Genomic DNA, 14,186 nt, shown 5'->3' on the forward strand with positions numbered 1-14,186 from the left:
ACTAAGACCATGCATGCAAAGAAGGTATTTGGGAAATGGTGGGGAAGAAGAGGAAGAACAAGAAATCAAAAGACAAATTCAGGTGGGAAGCCAGCTCCCAAGCCTCCCGGGGCCCCCCTTCTCCAGGGCCTGTGAGTCCAGCGGGAAAGAGAAGCTTTTAGAGGGAGCATCTAGGCAAAGACATCCCCTTCTTCCCAAAGGATTAAGGAGGGGGAGAACAAAACCTCTGGGAACCACAAGTAGCCCAGGCCCCCTGGGGCTTATTTTATCCCCTCCTTAGGCAAAGGCCCAGTGCTCGGGTGGTGATGCTGACACACCTGGGAGGGGTGGAGAGCCCTGTCACCGTCCTCCTGGCCAGATGAGTATCAAGTGGGTTATTACCAAAAGTAAGGCAGGGTGACGGCCCGGGTGGAGGTTAAAACAGCATTCTGCAACCTTCCTTGAGGATTCCCTTCCCCGCACGACAGCTGTCCCAAGTAATGTTCCCTTCTACCCCAATCTGCAAAAGGGTGCGGTGCTAAACAGATGATCCCTCCCGACCCCCAGAGCTTCCCTCCTCCAAATCTCAAGGCACGTGAGGCTCCCAAGCCCCTAAAGGGAGATACCGGTCCCTGTGGAATCACTGCACCAGCTCCCGGGACCCTCTCTGAGTGCTTAGCTGAGAATGTACAATTTAACTAGGGTCTCTCCTGCCTGCCCCACCCTCGCCTCACTAAATAAAGACTATCTCTGGGACCCTAGGCCAGTCAATCATCTCTGGATGAAGGGGTCTTCTACCTCGCCAACCCCCCCAAACCAGCTTCCCTGCAGCCAGCTAACAAGCAAGGACAGAGTCCCAGGTGGGGTCTGGCTCACCTTGGAATTTTTGCCACCACTACGGCCGGACTGTGAGGAGCAGCTGCGCTGCACACCCTGCTCCGGTGTGGACGGGGACTTGTCCGACGAGTGATCTGAGCCCTTCTCCACCATTGTGTCTCCGTCCACGTTCTGTGGGGTGGGCGAGCGAGACCGCTTCCGGAGGATGGGGGAGCAGGCCGGCGTGCTGCGGTTGGAGTTACTGGCAGTGCTGCAGAGGCAGATGGAGAGAGGGAGGGGGTGGAAACAGGAGGAGGAGGAGAGACAAGCAGTCAGTGATTGAAGGCCAAAGACGGGTCCCAAGGAGCCAGCTCAGGGAGCCAAGGTTAGGGGCTGGGGAGAAATAGGGAGAAAAGGGCCCAGCTATGGACTTACTGCACCGAAATACCACTGCTAGCCAGGAGAGGGCGGTGGTGCCCATGTGAAATGGAAATAGCAATGGGGAGGGGTAAGTAGGGCAATTAGACGTTATCCATCCATCCATCCATCCATCACTGTGTCCATCGATCAAATATTTCTAGACCTCTCCCAGTATATGCCAAGAACTGTCCAGGAAAGATGGAATTTAAGAGCTGACTCATTAGAGATCATATCAATACTGTCAGCTCGTTTTATACATGCTGCAAACACAGCTCCTACATTTTGTTTTGGAAAGATTTTCCCATGAAAATAACAAAAAGAATCCCACTTTCCAAAGTATCCGTATTTATATTATTTCACTGGGTCCTTAAATCATTCCACCAAGGGAGTAATGGCAAGAGCCCTAATTCCTGTTTTTAAAATGAAGACTAATGCACGGCAGAGAACCAAGTGTCCTCTGATCACAGAGGGCTGAGAAGCAAAATCTGGGTCCTCTGACTTGTAATTCACACCATTCCATTTCCATGTAAGCCGCGCTGGTTCCTGCCGCCCTTGCCCAGGGTAAAAATGAACACAGCAGGTCTCACGTGTCATACTCCCCTCCCTAAAGCTCCTTCCTGGCACGTACTCGGGACATCCCACAGACCCAAATCCCCTTACACCAAGGCTTACAGACTGTATGAATATTTAGCTTGTGTTCTTAATGGGATAGAAGAGATGAAGAAAGGAAGAGGAGAGGAAAATTAAATGCAGTTAAGCTCTAACAGGTGTTTGCTTTCCTCAGAGAGGACAGAGGCGGGAAATGGGAAGGAAAGCACGTGTGACACTGGAAAGCTGAGAAAGCACAAGGGAGGGGATGACACGCCCAGCGGCCTCTCACGCACTCAGCCATCAGAGAGCTGGGTCAGGCTTTGGGCGCAGCTGGATCCGAGGCCGAGCCCGTCAGAGCCCGTCAGGGCCCCAGGAAACTCTCAGGAAGCTTCATCCCAGCTTTTCCTAAGCAAGCAGAGTGCAGGGTGGGGAACGCGGCCACTTGCATGAAGACCCAGCTGCAACCTCAGGTGTCCCACTGGACCCATTTGCAATGAAAACCATGCCCCTTTCAGCAGAACCTCCCACCTAAGGATCCTGGGCAGAGAGAAAAGGAAGGAGCCCAAAGGCCCAAACCAGCACGTGCGGGAGGAGGGCAGCAGCGGGGCTCTCACTTTTGGAAGGAAACTGAGAGAGAAAAGGAACAAAAGGAGACCTGAGAAAAGGGAAGACAGAGGTGACCAGGGGTCGAATGGGGACACGTAAGGCCCAATGTTTTGCTTTATCCTCAAATTCCGTGATAATACCAACAACAACTGTGATTTAGAAAAAGAGGCTCTTTAAGTTCTCACTCCACCCCCAACATCCTTATCCTCGGACTTCTAAACTCATCCACTGCTACAAGCCCTGGAGAAAGGAAACTCTGTTCCTTTTCCTCAGCTGGAAAAGCCCAGACCTAGAACAGCAGTGAGTAGGTCCTCAGACCCATCCTCCAGGGAGCCTTGGGGGAGCCCCCATTCTCTCCGGCCAATTTCAACCCACTGCCAAGCACTCCAGGGATCACTTTGCCGGAAGAACAGTTGGGAACCCCGCCCTGAACCTCAGCTAGTTTGCTCAGAGCAGAGCTAGAGTGTGGATGGCACCCAGCACATACCCAGCTCAGACCACATGAACACACAGCTGGGCTCCTGTCTTTTCCTGAGAGGGGGACATCCTCACAGAGGGTGATTCTAGACCCAGGAACAGAAAGGTGGTCCCTTTATCCTTCAAAGGATATCTGAATCCCTGCTGATAACTGGCTGGAGAGGAAGGATGCAAGCAAGGGATAGGCAAAAAATTCCAACCTGGAGGAAACTCACTCCAACGATCCAAAACCACATGAATCTCAGACGTGTCCATGAGATGTCCTCCTCCCTTAGTGACCCCACATCAGCTGACCCTCCATGTCACCCAAGGATCCCGAAAATTCTGCTTTCAAGACGTCAGTTGACAAACAACTTATACTATCATTTGCCACTTTAATTTCTGCACTTTAAGGCTGTTCATCATCTGTGTCGTTCTTCAAGATCTCCTCTTCTCCCTGATGACACACACCTCTCTCTTCTATTCCTCTTCCTGTCTCAGCACCTGGCTCCCTTCCTGCTCTTCCACCTAAAATTTAGCCCTTCCCCAAAGGTGAGTCCTACACCGCCCCAACCACTTCCTGTTTTCTATGACTTTGACTATGCCTCGAATCGGAGGGCTCCTCCACCTGCTTCTGGCTCTGATCACATTTGTCAGCTGCAGCCCAGCAACCTGCTGCCGACGTGACACTGCCTCCAAAGAGGTGTCTCACCAGCACCTGAGATTCAAATCTAAGCTTGTCACCTTTCCTCCCAAGCTCCTCCCACTGCTGCCCACCCTCACAGGCACCCTTCATCTCCCAGTCTCCCAGGCTGCGAACCCGTCTCTCCCATCTCACCCCACACTAAGTGAGTCACTGAATCCCACCCAATTCCATTTCCCTAATGCTCCTGAACCCCTCCTGCCCTCCCACCCCCAGAGCCCTAGCTCTGGTCCTCAAGGCCTCGGGCCGGGGCTTTTCCAGGAGCTTTCTAAGTGGTCTCCTCCATTTCCCTTCCTCTTTCTTACTCATTCACACCTTTTCCTTCAATCTTTCCCAATAAAAGTCTGATATAATCTTTCTGCCCGCTACGAGCATTCATATTGAAGTCCCAAATCCTAAGAGTGGAACTCCAGGTTCTGTACTGAACCTAACTAGACACCTGTCTAGATCTCAACACTTCCTCCGTGTACTCGTTGAAAGGGTCCCGGGTCCTAGCCCCACCCCTCCTTCCTGGCTTCCTGAGCACTCACTGCCCTGTGCATGAAGAGCCCCCTCCTTCCCTCCCTCACATCTACCTACTGGAGTCCCGCTCATCCTTGAAGGCCCATCTCAAAAGCCTACTTTCTCCAAAAAGCATTTCTAAATCCCCACCACTGAACTGACCAAAGGACTTAACACATCTTGCCTGGTGGTAAAGACCTACGCACTCCCGGGGGGCACACCCCTCGCCCCTCCCGCACCGCTCAGCCCGAAGCTCTGTAAGTCATATGAGCTCAGCTAATGTCTGGAGTGAACAGGTCTTCATGCCCAGGGCTTTAACGATCCCCAGTACACGGCAGCTCCCAGATCCGTACCTCCAACCTGCTTATGTTAACAAAAATAGCTGAAAGTTTATGAATGTTCATGCGTTTCTGGCACAGTGACAAGCAGTTATTAAGCATGATCTCATTTAATTTTCCCAACCCATCTGTGAAGTATTAATTAGTCCTTCCCACCCAACATTTACACTCAAGACTGAGCCCAGGGATCCTCCCCACCCCACCCCTACTCTGATCCCTCGCTATGAGAAGAAATGTTTGGAGCTACCATAGTTCTAACTCGGCAAAATCACTCCTAGCCTTGCTAGATTCCTAGAACTCTTTGAGAAGACGCTCCATTGTCCTACAGGACTGGATGTCCTGTGAGCCAATAAAACCAATTCTTCAGACTCTCATAACCTATAGTCTTTCCAAGAAACTCTATGATACACCGTTCATCTGATCCTGCCACCATTATTAATAACAGTCAAAGTCTTTGGATTTTAAAGCTAAAAATGACCTTAGGTTTGCCATAAAGAAAAGAAAGACAGGTACTGGAGGGGCTACTTGGACTAAGACCCCCCCTTTCAGATCTTAGACTTAATATATCCAACTCTCAACTTCACATACACGAAACCTGAGAAGCAGAGGTCAGTGCCTGGCCAAGGTGACATGGCTTCGTATCTGGATCTTCCGTTCCACAAACATTTACCGAGCATCTGGCGCCATACTAGGCATTCAAGTTCATACTGGCGGGTAGGAGAAGATCCTTGAGCCTGAGACATTAGAGTCAAGGAGAGCTAGACACGTGTTCCTCTCCCTTTACCAGAAGCAATGAGTGGTGCGAGGGGAGAGAGGAAAGGAGCCTTAGCCACACCTGGGGGATCAAAAAAGGCTTCCTTGAAGACGTGGCCCTGGAGACTTGATCTGGGTCCTGAAAAATGTGTTAGAGGGAGCCAGGTGAAGGGCTGGTAGTAGGACAGAAGAGAATGTTCCCCCCAAAACAAAAACAAAACTTCAAAACAACAGCATGAGTGAAGATATGAAGGCCTAAAATGGCATGCAGCACACAGAGCATTACAAGAAGCTGCGTTTCTGACGCATAACATACTTAAACTGATGCTTAAGAGATTCCTGTCCTCACCAACTCTCCCCAACAATAATAATCTGCTGAGACCCCCACCAGCCACCTTTAACCCACTGTAGGGGGCCCAGAGGTCATTCACTCACTTCCCACCTCTCTCATTTTTAAACCTCCAACAAAAACTATTTCATTCCTCTCCTGGTTACCTTCCTAATAAACAGTGCTTCCTTAAGTCTGACCACAGTTCCTCATGCTACAGTTTTGATCCTACTTTCCACTGGTACGGTCTGGCTGAAGTCCCTAAGAAACAGGGGCACATGGAAAGGCCTTCTGTGGTGACTCTACTGGCTGCATCTCCCACCTCCACGCGAGACATGGGAGCCGTGGCCCTGCTCTGCTTGGCTTTCTGTTCCCATCCTTCTGCCTGGTATGGTCCTGCGGGCATGGGGAGATGGTGTCAGCAAGCCAGCTCCCTGACCAGCTCCCCATACATTTTTCAGAACCCTGAGCAGAGAAGAATAGTCAGCTGGTGTTCCAGTGTCCCTCCTCCAAGTTCTCTTGTTTGCTTTCAGAGAAATCAATTGTTTCTGCCCCAGAGACTGCAAGAGAATGCGCCTGTCGCTCTCCACTCAGCAGCCCCTTCCCCCTCTCTCGCCAGCAGGGTCTACCTCCCCTCCTCCCCACCCAGATGCCTCCGTTCACTTTTTGTTTCCCCCACGCCAGCTCTGCAGCGACCTGGATGAGCAAAGGAACCGCAGTCACAGTTTGGGTGCCCTGGTACTGGTAATTTTTTTTAAGATTGCCTGATACATTCCAGGGCACCCCACCTTAACAGAAAGAACATTTAATTAGAAATTTAGAAGCCAGTTTCAAATCCAACATTTGTTTGCTGAAGTCTGCTTGGGCCCTGTAGGGCCAGGATTAATTGCCAGTCTGTGGTATTCAGGGTAAGTCCCAGCTCTGCCACTTGCTGTGGGACCCTGGCCTCTAAGCCTCATTTTTCTCATTGGACAATATTAATACCTATCCCACAGGACTGTTGTGTCAAATGAAACAACCTAAGTGAAATATTGAGCGCTGTGCTTGATACATAATGAACGCTTAATAAGTATCTCTCAGCTGCTATTATGAAGAGGGCTTTTGTTCCTCTCTGTAAAATGTGGAATATTTATCCGTGCCCTCTTTCCTCAGAGGGTAACATGGACAGGCTCTGAATGTTCCCCCAACATTACTTCTCACCTGGGGTGCTTCCTTTAAGTGCAAAATCCCAGCCCCACCCCCACTCAATAAATGACAATTTCCAGAGGATGGTCTTACGAATCTGCATTTTAAACAAGCACCATAGCTAATTCTGATGCACTCCAAAATTTGAGAACCGCTGTTCCCAAGGACTAATCTTGTAGGTATCAAGGGGTAAGTGACGTATCTGCCCGAGATGACAGAAACCTGCTTGAACAACCCTCTTGAGTGTATCAGCTGCTCAGTGTCTACCAGGTGGGTGGACTCACTGGAACAGAAAATCAGTTGAACCTGTCATAGGCGTGGCCCATGGAGAAGTCCCCGGGGTTGATGGGGAGTGCGCAGAAGTGTGGTTCTCACGGTGAGGCCTTCAGCACACCTTCTTTTGGTGTAGGGGCCTGACAATTATCATCAGACCCCCGGCCACAGCCATATTACAAATACCCCATCCCTCCCTGCCTTTCGTAGCATCAAGTTAAAGCTGATTCTGGTATCTAACGGTCCCTAATTCCTAAAAGCTGACCATTCTGTTTTCCAGCTACGCACCTCCCATCCCCATGCTGATTCCGAAGTTACATCGATAATCCTCCTCAGTTCTTCATAATAGCATTGCAAATACCCATGCAAATTAGCCAGCTCCACTCTGAATTTTCCCACAGCACATGCTCAAGTGTCAGAGACAGGAAGGCCACAGGTGTATTTGCATAACATTTGCATGAAATTTACGTGCACCCTGCAAATGCCTCCATTCGATCTGTCCACCTAAACGGGTTCCAGATTCAGAGTTTGCAAGGACTCCCTGAAGATTGTTGTTTTTCAGTTCCTCTCTGTATTCCTGCTTGTCACTCAGCAGTGTCTCTGCACCTATAAAAACCACAGCACAGTAGGTGGGAAGGGCAGACCCAACCAGAACTTTGTAGACGAGGAAAAATGTCCCAAATCACAAGTCTCAGCAGGGCCCTAAACTCTCCTTGGGGAGCAAGATATCAAGTCGCTTAGGAAAAAGACTTCCCAGGCCTGCTTCAGTTCTTGTTATAATGCCCCGGGAGCTCCTGGTCTCGGCCCCCTTTAGCCCTGAAGATAAAACCAGTCTCAGGTCCCAAGAGGATGACTGTTGCAGAGAAAGAGTCAAGGGCTCATCCAGTCCAATCCTCTTACCGTTCTGGATGGAAGCGCAGGTCCAGAGGGGTGGCAGGACTGCCTACCAGGGTTTAAGAGGCAGCTGGACGGGGTGCTCAACAGTGCAAGTCTCAGTGGCTTCATCCCCCACGGTTTTTAGGATACTGGATGGGGTGGGGTTTCGAAAGGATGAAAAATGTATGACTGTCCCTGCTAAAAGGAGCTCTCAGTGACCATGGGTGGAACGTACTCTTTGCAGGCCTATCACTTGCAATCTAAACCTGGCAACAACTGCGCCCTGGGTCCAATTCCTGCTCTAAGGGAGAAAGTTAACCGTGTCTTTTGTGTCAAACCGTGATTACGGGGTGAAGAAAGGGGCCAGACAGCTTCTGGAGAGGTGCTTTTTTGTTTGTTTGTGGCACATGTTTATGTTCCCGGCATCTGCTACAGCAGGTCTCGGCCTGGTCCCGGCACGCCGCGCTTTGGCCTGGGTGTAGCATCACGCTGCATTTCGGCGAGGGGCGGGGAGGGAGAGGGCTCCCAGGATAACGCTCTTCTTTCCTATCACTGTCCATACAATGCCAACTGCAGAGCCCCACGCACAATGGGCCTCCCTCCACTGGTGCAAGAGAAAGATTTTGACAGATGAACATCTTGTTCCCTCTGCTCTGTTCGAGTAACTTGCTGAAATAACCTGGGGGCTTTCCAAGTTGGGCCTTTGAGTGAAGCATACAAGGTGTTCAGGGACAGGTTCTGCCTGAAATTTGGAACCATGAAGGTGGAACTAAACTGTTGCCAGGTCAGGCCACTGGCAGAGACACCTTACAAACGGAAGCCTGACAACCCTCCAGACTCACTAACTAGCCACTGGTCATCCAAACATTGGCTCACAGGGTCCACATGGCCCAGGCCCCGCCCTCTCTCTGCTCCCTGTCCCTCATTGGTCCCCATCTCTGGAGATGTACTGGGTAGATAATTCAGGGCACTTCTTATGGCCACCAACTTCCGCTTACCCATTCCTCCTTCCCTATCTTGTTCAAGTGTCTATGGAAAGTTAAACAAATGTTTTAATCTTACAAAGGGAATGAAAGGTGGCAGAGCCCATTCAAAACATCTTCAGCCAGCTGATGAATTTTAGACCTTCTAGGTACATACTAGTTACATCCTCATACTTAAGCCTGGAAGGAATTACTTGTGGGAAAGTCCTAGCTGTGACTTCAGTTGTCGATGAATTTATTAATTGACCAATTAATGAAAGGGCAAGGTCTTTGGCCAAGCAGAGGAAGGCAGAATGTCAGTTATTCTTCTACTGGTGTTTTAGGTCCAGAGAGGTGATGGGTGAAGAGAGGGTTGGAGACTGGGCAAAGGTTGTTTGCCTTTCCAGCACAAGCAAAAGAAGAGAGGCCTCCTCATCACTAGGGCTGGAGCCTCCACCCATCCCCCCACTCCCCCACTCCCTGGCTTTCCTGCAGCTTCTGTTCAGCCCAGAGTTTGGAATTCAATCCAGGAACGGGCATGACAAACACTATTTTTCATTTCCATGGAGACCGGGGCCTGCAGGACAACCAGGACTCCATGCCTGAAATGCCAAAACAGCCTGACCCACTTTTCCCCCTTCCTACAAAAACAGAGTAAGTTTGTTTGGGTCCTGCCAGAGCTGAGGGAGAAGCCAGAGCCCCAGTGATCTCTATGGACATTTCAAAGAGGAACAAATTATGACAACCTTTGAAAACTCTGATGACACTACAGAACCAGTGTCAGAAGTCAGAGTCAGACATGAACTATTTCACCGAAAGGGCCCATGGGCTGTGTCAAATCCACTGTGTCCTTGTCCTAACCTTCTGGAAGGAAGGACTTAATGACCAGCAATCCAACTCCTGGCATCCAAACTTGGGCAACAGTTTCCTCAACTTCCTTTTGTACCACTTTCTCCCTCACCCTATTCTCCTTGGACCTTTCTGTGCTTTGAACGCACCCAGTTCACCCGTGCCCCAGGATATTTGCACCTGTTGGTCCCTCTGCCTGTAACTCTCACTCTACAGTCCTGACTTCTGATTCCTTTTCAACCTTCAGAACAAAGTTCAAATGTCACATCCCCAGAGCAGCCTGTCCGGAAGGACCACTCCATCTCAGGTGGCCTCCGTGTCTCCAGGCAAGCATTGTCAGATCATGCCGCCTCCCCTCTTCGTGGAACTTATCAGGAGCTGAAGTTGTCTTATTCTGTTGTTGTTAAGTTGCTTACACTAGACTGAACACTCCACAGGGGCTGGGGCCTTGTCTGTTGCATGGTTCCCCAGTGCTTCTAGCATGATGACTGGCACACACTGAGATCGCAGGTACGTATTGTGTTTGTGATCTCAGATCACGGAACGAGCTCTTCTTAAAGCCACTGTTCAGCCACTCTGTTAGATATTTCTTTCTTAAGCCTGCCCCAAATCTGCCTTCTTACAGCACCAGCCCATTGGTTCTTTTTCTGACTTCTGGATTCATGAAAACTAAAATATGACATCACTTCCAGAATCTTTGCCGCCCCGGTCACTTTGTCTAGACATAAGCGTATATGTCTGAGTTTAAATTCTGAGCTGTTTTGTGCCCTTGAGGAAAATCACTTTATCTTTCTGTGCACCCGTGTTTCTTGCCTGTGGGATGATCACAACCCACCTTACTAGGATGAGGGGCAGAAGCTTAAAAAAAAAAAAACACAAAAAAACCTAATTAGACAGTGAATCCCTAAAGTAAAGGGCTTCCTATAATTTGTTCAGAGGGAAACAAAGGATTAGAAGTGGGAAGTGAATTTCCAGCTAAGGAGCTGAATTCTATTTCCAAATTCTTCCTGTCCACAAGACAAAGACAAGGGGTGAGAATACAAGTTGGGGCTTTTCACATCTTCGGCTAGTCTCCACTTCCACAGGCCTGGGAGGATAAAGACTCGAAAGGAAGCAGAAGACGCTGAAATTAAACACAGGAACTTACTGGTGCTGTGCAACTTCCCTTCTCTGAGATTGTTCATAAACACCTAACGTTCGGGAGACAGCCCCGCCAGGTTGGCAGGCAGTGTTGGCTTACCTGGTGGCCGCATCTACACTGGAACAGCTCTAAAGGGACTTTTAAGCAGCATGGTCCTTACTTCTCCATGATTCTCAGTGATTTTTATCCATCCAGCTCTCTTGGAGCTTCACAGTCTTTAGAAATTAAGCTAACCTTGCTGACTGGATGTCATTAAACAAGCTGAATACCTACTATGTGTCTCCAGCTATGTGATACGTGTTCATCTTGAGGGCCCCACCAGGCAGCAAGTATGTCATGGTTCTCTGTAGATACACAAAGATCAAATACACAGCATTAAGTGTGAAGCTGGGGACTTAATACTTTTTTACACTTGATCCACCGTCAGTCTCAGCCAAATCTAAGACAATCCCACCCAAAGTATTTCAGAGGCCTTAACACTCAGGAGAACGGGACCCTGTGAAAACAGAAAGGTGCTAAGCCACCCCAGGAAGCGCCTTCCTTGAAAAAGATTTCCAATCCACTGGGAGGCCACCATCACTGGAACACGGCAGGGAGGAGTTCAACTGGATAGAACTTCCAGTTTCTTCTTGGTCTGCCCCTCCCCCATCCTCAGCAAGAGAAATGCTGCCACTGAAACTCAAAGGAACTTGTGCAGGATCCATCTGTCCATCCACCCTCTCCATCAAACAGCTGAAGAGGGCACACTCCATGCCAGGTGATGTTCTAGGCATTAGGGATACCTACAGGGAGCTCCTGGTCTGTGACAGAGACAGACATGTAATTAACTAACACCACGTGGCAGGAGCTACTTGGATTTGATCAAAACATTTCCCCTCACCTCCTGTCAAGGGAGCCGGGCAGCCCTGACTCAGCCCCTGCCCTGTGTAGGATCTGGGGGCAAACCACTCTTCACCAAGCTGCAGCTTTCATTACGTGAGAAGAGTGAGTGTGAACGCCACCTTCCCCCCCAGAGACAGGAGAGGGGGTGACAAAGAGCAGGAAAAGGATGCACTGTGATCTACTAAGAGCAGTAGCTTCTCTGAGACAGAGGGACTCAGATCCTAAATCAGGCAAAGGATCCAGAAACAAGACCCCGGCAGTCTCAGTCCTGGTTAATTCAGCACCACCAGCCACGTCAGGCACCAGAGCTGCTGCCGTGCTATGAGGAGGAAGCTGCCAGCCAGGCAGTCGGACTAAGGGGTGTGCAGGGTGTAGGTGGATGGGACGTAAATCACAGCATTTGGTGCCCCCTTCCCCTCCAATCTGTCCTCCCTAACCTCGTTGTTAAGAGTCAAGTGTGGGGCTAATCCCCTCCAGACCCTAAGGAGTTAAACTGACTTCCTCCTAGAGATCAAACAGAAACTGGCATAAGAATAACTATCATGTTAAAATCATAGAAATTTTAGAACAAAGAGATCTGTAAGAGGTCAGCCAATCTGCCTGGCTGCCAGCAGATACCTAAGTCACTCAGGAGAGGATTTATCCTTATTTAAAATATATTCAGCATGCAAAATTCCAGGGCTTCCCTCTGTGACCCTTCTCATTGTCTTCTGCTACCATCGAGAAGTTCTTTATGAGTCAAAAAAAACAAAACAAAAACAAAAAACAAAAACAAAACCCTGTTATAATGCATTTAATGCCATTTTCTTTTACTCCAGCTTTCTCAGACGTGAGGTAAGTTCAGCAGCGACCCTCACTCCTCTGTTCCTGTCCTCCTTTCTTTGGTGGAATGATTCTAATGTCTCATGCCTATTTTTAGAAGTTTAAAATCATTTCTTCTACATCTCCACCTAATCTCTGTTTAGACGCTACCTCAAGTGACAGAGAAGTAATTAACTGATGACGTAACTCATTCCACCTTTGGACAACGCTCCTTATTTTAAGCTCAATCTGCTTCCTGATTGAGGAAGGTCCTACTTTTCCACCCTCTTGGCAGCCGTAGAATAAAAGGCACCCCTCCTCCACATGCACTTGCGCGCCCCCTCAGTCTCTTCTCCTCCAGACCTGGCAGTCCCTCTGGTTGTCCCTCATATACCATGACTATGGATCCCTCAGCCACTGGGTTCACTCTCCTCCAAATGAATTCCAGTTCATCTTAGTCCCCCCTTAAACCATGGAAATGACTGTAAGACAGCAAAGAAGTTCTCTGAGGAGCTCAGAATAGAGCAGAACCATCACTCCATGTGCTTTGGAAATAAGAATGCAAACAAATATTTTTGGAGTCATCTTCTGAATCAGAGGAATCTGGAATTAGTCACTGTTCTCTCTCGAGTCTCTGGCTACAGCCTCCAGGGTAAGGAGAGTGCACCCTGACAAGGGACACCCCGCACCCCCAGCCCTTCCCCCAACCAGACAAACCCAAGTGCTAGTGGGAGGATGAAGAACCCGCCCAGGTCTCACCCCAGCTCAGGTGAGACCACAGTTCTGAACATTTCTATGAGCATCTCCAGGCCAGACACCAAGCCAGGGCCCCTAGAGATTCTTTTATCTGGACATGTCAAGTCCTTAGCAAATGTTTTCCCTCCTTCTAGTCCAGACGTTTGTTCCTTGGGCCTTTAACTGCCTGACTTACAGAGAAGCTAAGGTTTCTCCTGGCTGGCGGAGAGCAATACTGTGAGGTTCTGAGGTCGTCAGGAAAACTGAATTCAGCCCTGTCTTGTCTGCTACCGGAACAGAAGAGTGCATGTGTGCAGGCGTGCGTGCAAACACATGCACAGTGAAGGCTGCTTGCACCCTTCATGCTTTTCTAAGGAAGTCTTAGGTGATCATCAGGACTGTCTAATTCACAGGTCAGCAGTCTGCAACCTGAGGGCCAAAGCCAGCCCACCACCCGCTTTTGCATGACCCATAGCTAAGAACGGTTATGTTTTTAAATGGTTGGGGGGAAAAAATAATCTTGTGACGTGTGAAAACTATATGAAATGCAAATTTCAGCGTCCATAAATAAGGTTTTACTGGGAACACAGCCACTGCGCACTGGTCCATGGACGACTGGCTGCTTCCGCTGTACAAAGCAGCGTTGAGTCACTGCAACAGAGACAGCTTGTGCCACAAGGCCTGAAATATTTACTGTCGGGCCCCTTACAGAAACAGCTAGTAACCCTGCCCTAACAATGTGTGACCTTGAAAGGTCTGTTCTGTGAGTCTGCTTCTCCCCTGTCAAGTTGGGGAGGAGGGTGTCTGGGTCCCACAGTTAAGGAATGGGTGCTTGATGATGCAATAGTTGAGTAAGGGGCTGCAGGCTGGCTCCTGCCAGCAGAGGAAATCTGTAGGGCCAGGAAAGAAAGGAGTTTTTTTCCCCAGGAAGGATGATAGAAGCTCCCATTCCTTCGTTCTCTCCCAAGGGGGTACTACCATCCATGGCCTT

The 14,186-nt window shown here is 49.5% G+C and overlaps 1 protein-coding gene across 12 annotated transcripts in view; it reads right to left on the bottom strand.

The window, feature by feature from the left end:
* The window catches only part of GRAMD1B (GRAM domain containing 1B), a 154,664-nt gene that overhangs the window by 43,114 nt on the left and 97,364 nt on the right, over positions 1 to 14,186 (bottom strand). For 8 of the 12 annotated variants that reach the window (XM_032472692.1, XM_032472691.1, XM_032472696.1 and 5 more), the window contains one exon: positions 856 to 1,066. In XM_032472692.1, the coding sequence (XP_032328583.1) occupies positions 856 to 1,066 (211 nt within the window). Of the gene's footprint in view, positions 1 to 855; positions 1,067 to 11,043; positions 11,122 to 14,186 lie in introns of those variants that run through there. The other 4 variants (XM_032472699.1, XR_004317012.1, XM_032472701.1 and 1 more) reach the window with 4 other exon arrangements.

This window comes from Camelus ferus, chromosome 33, assembly GCF_009834535.1.
Source record: "Camelus ferus isolate YT-003-E chromosome 33, BCGSAC_Cfer_1.0, whole genome shotgun sequence".
NCBI classification, from domain to species: Eukaryota; Metazoa; Chordata; class Mammalia; order Artiodactyla; family Camelidae; genus Camelus; species Camelus ferus.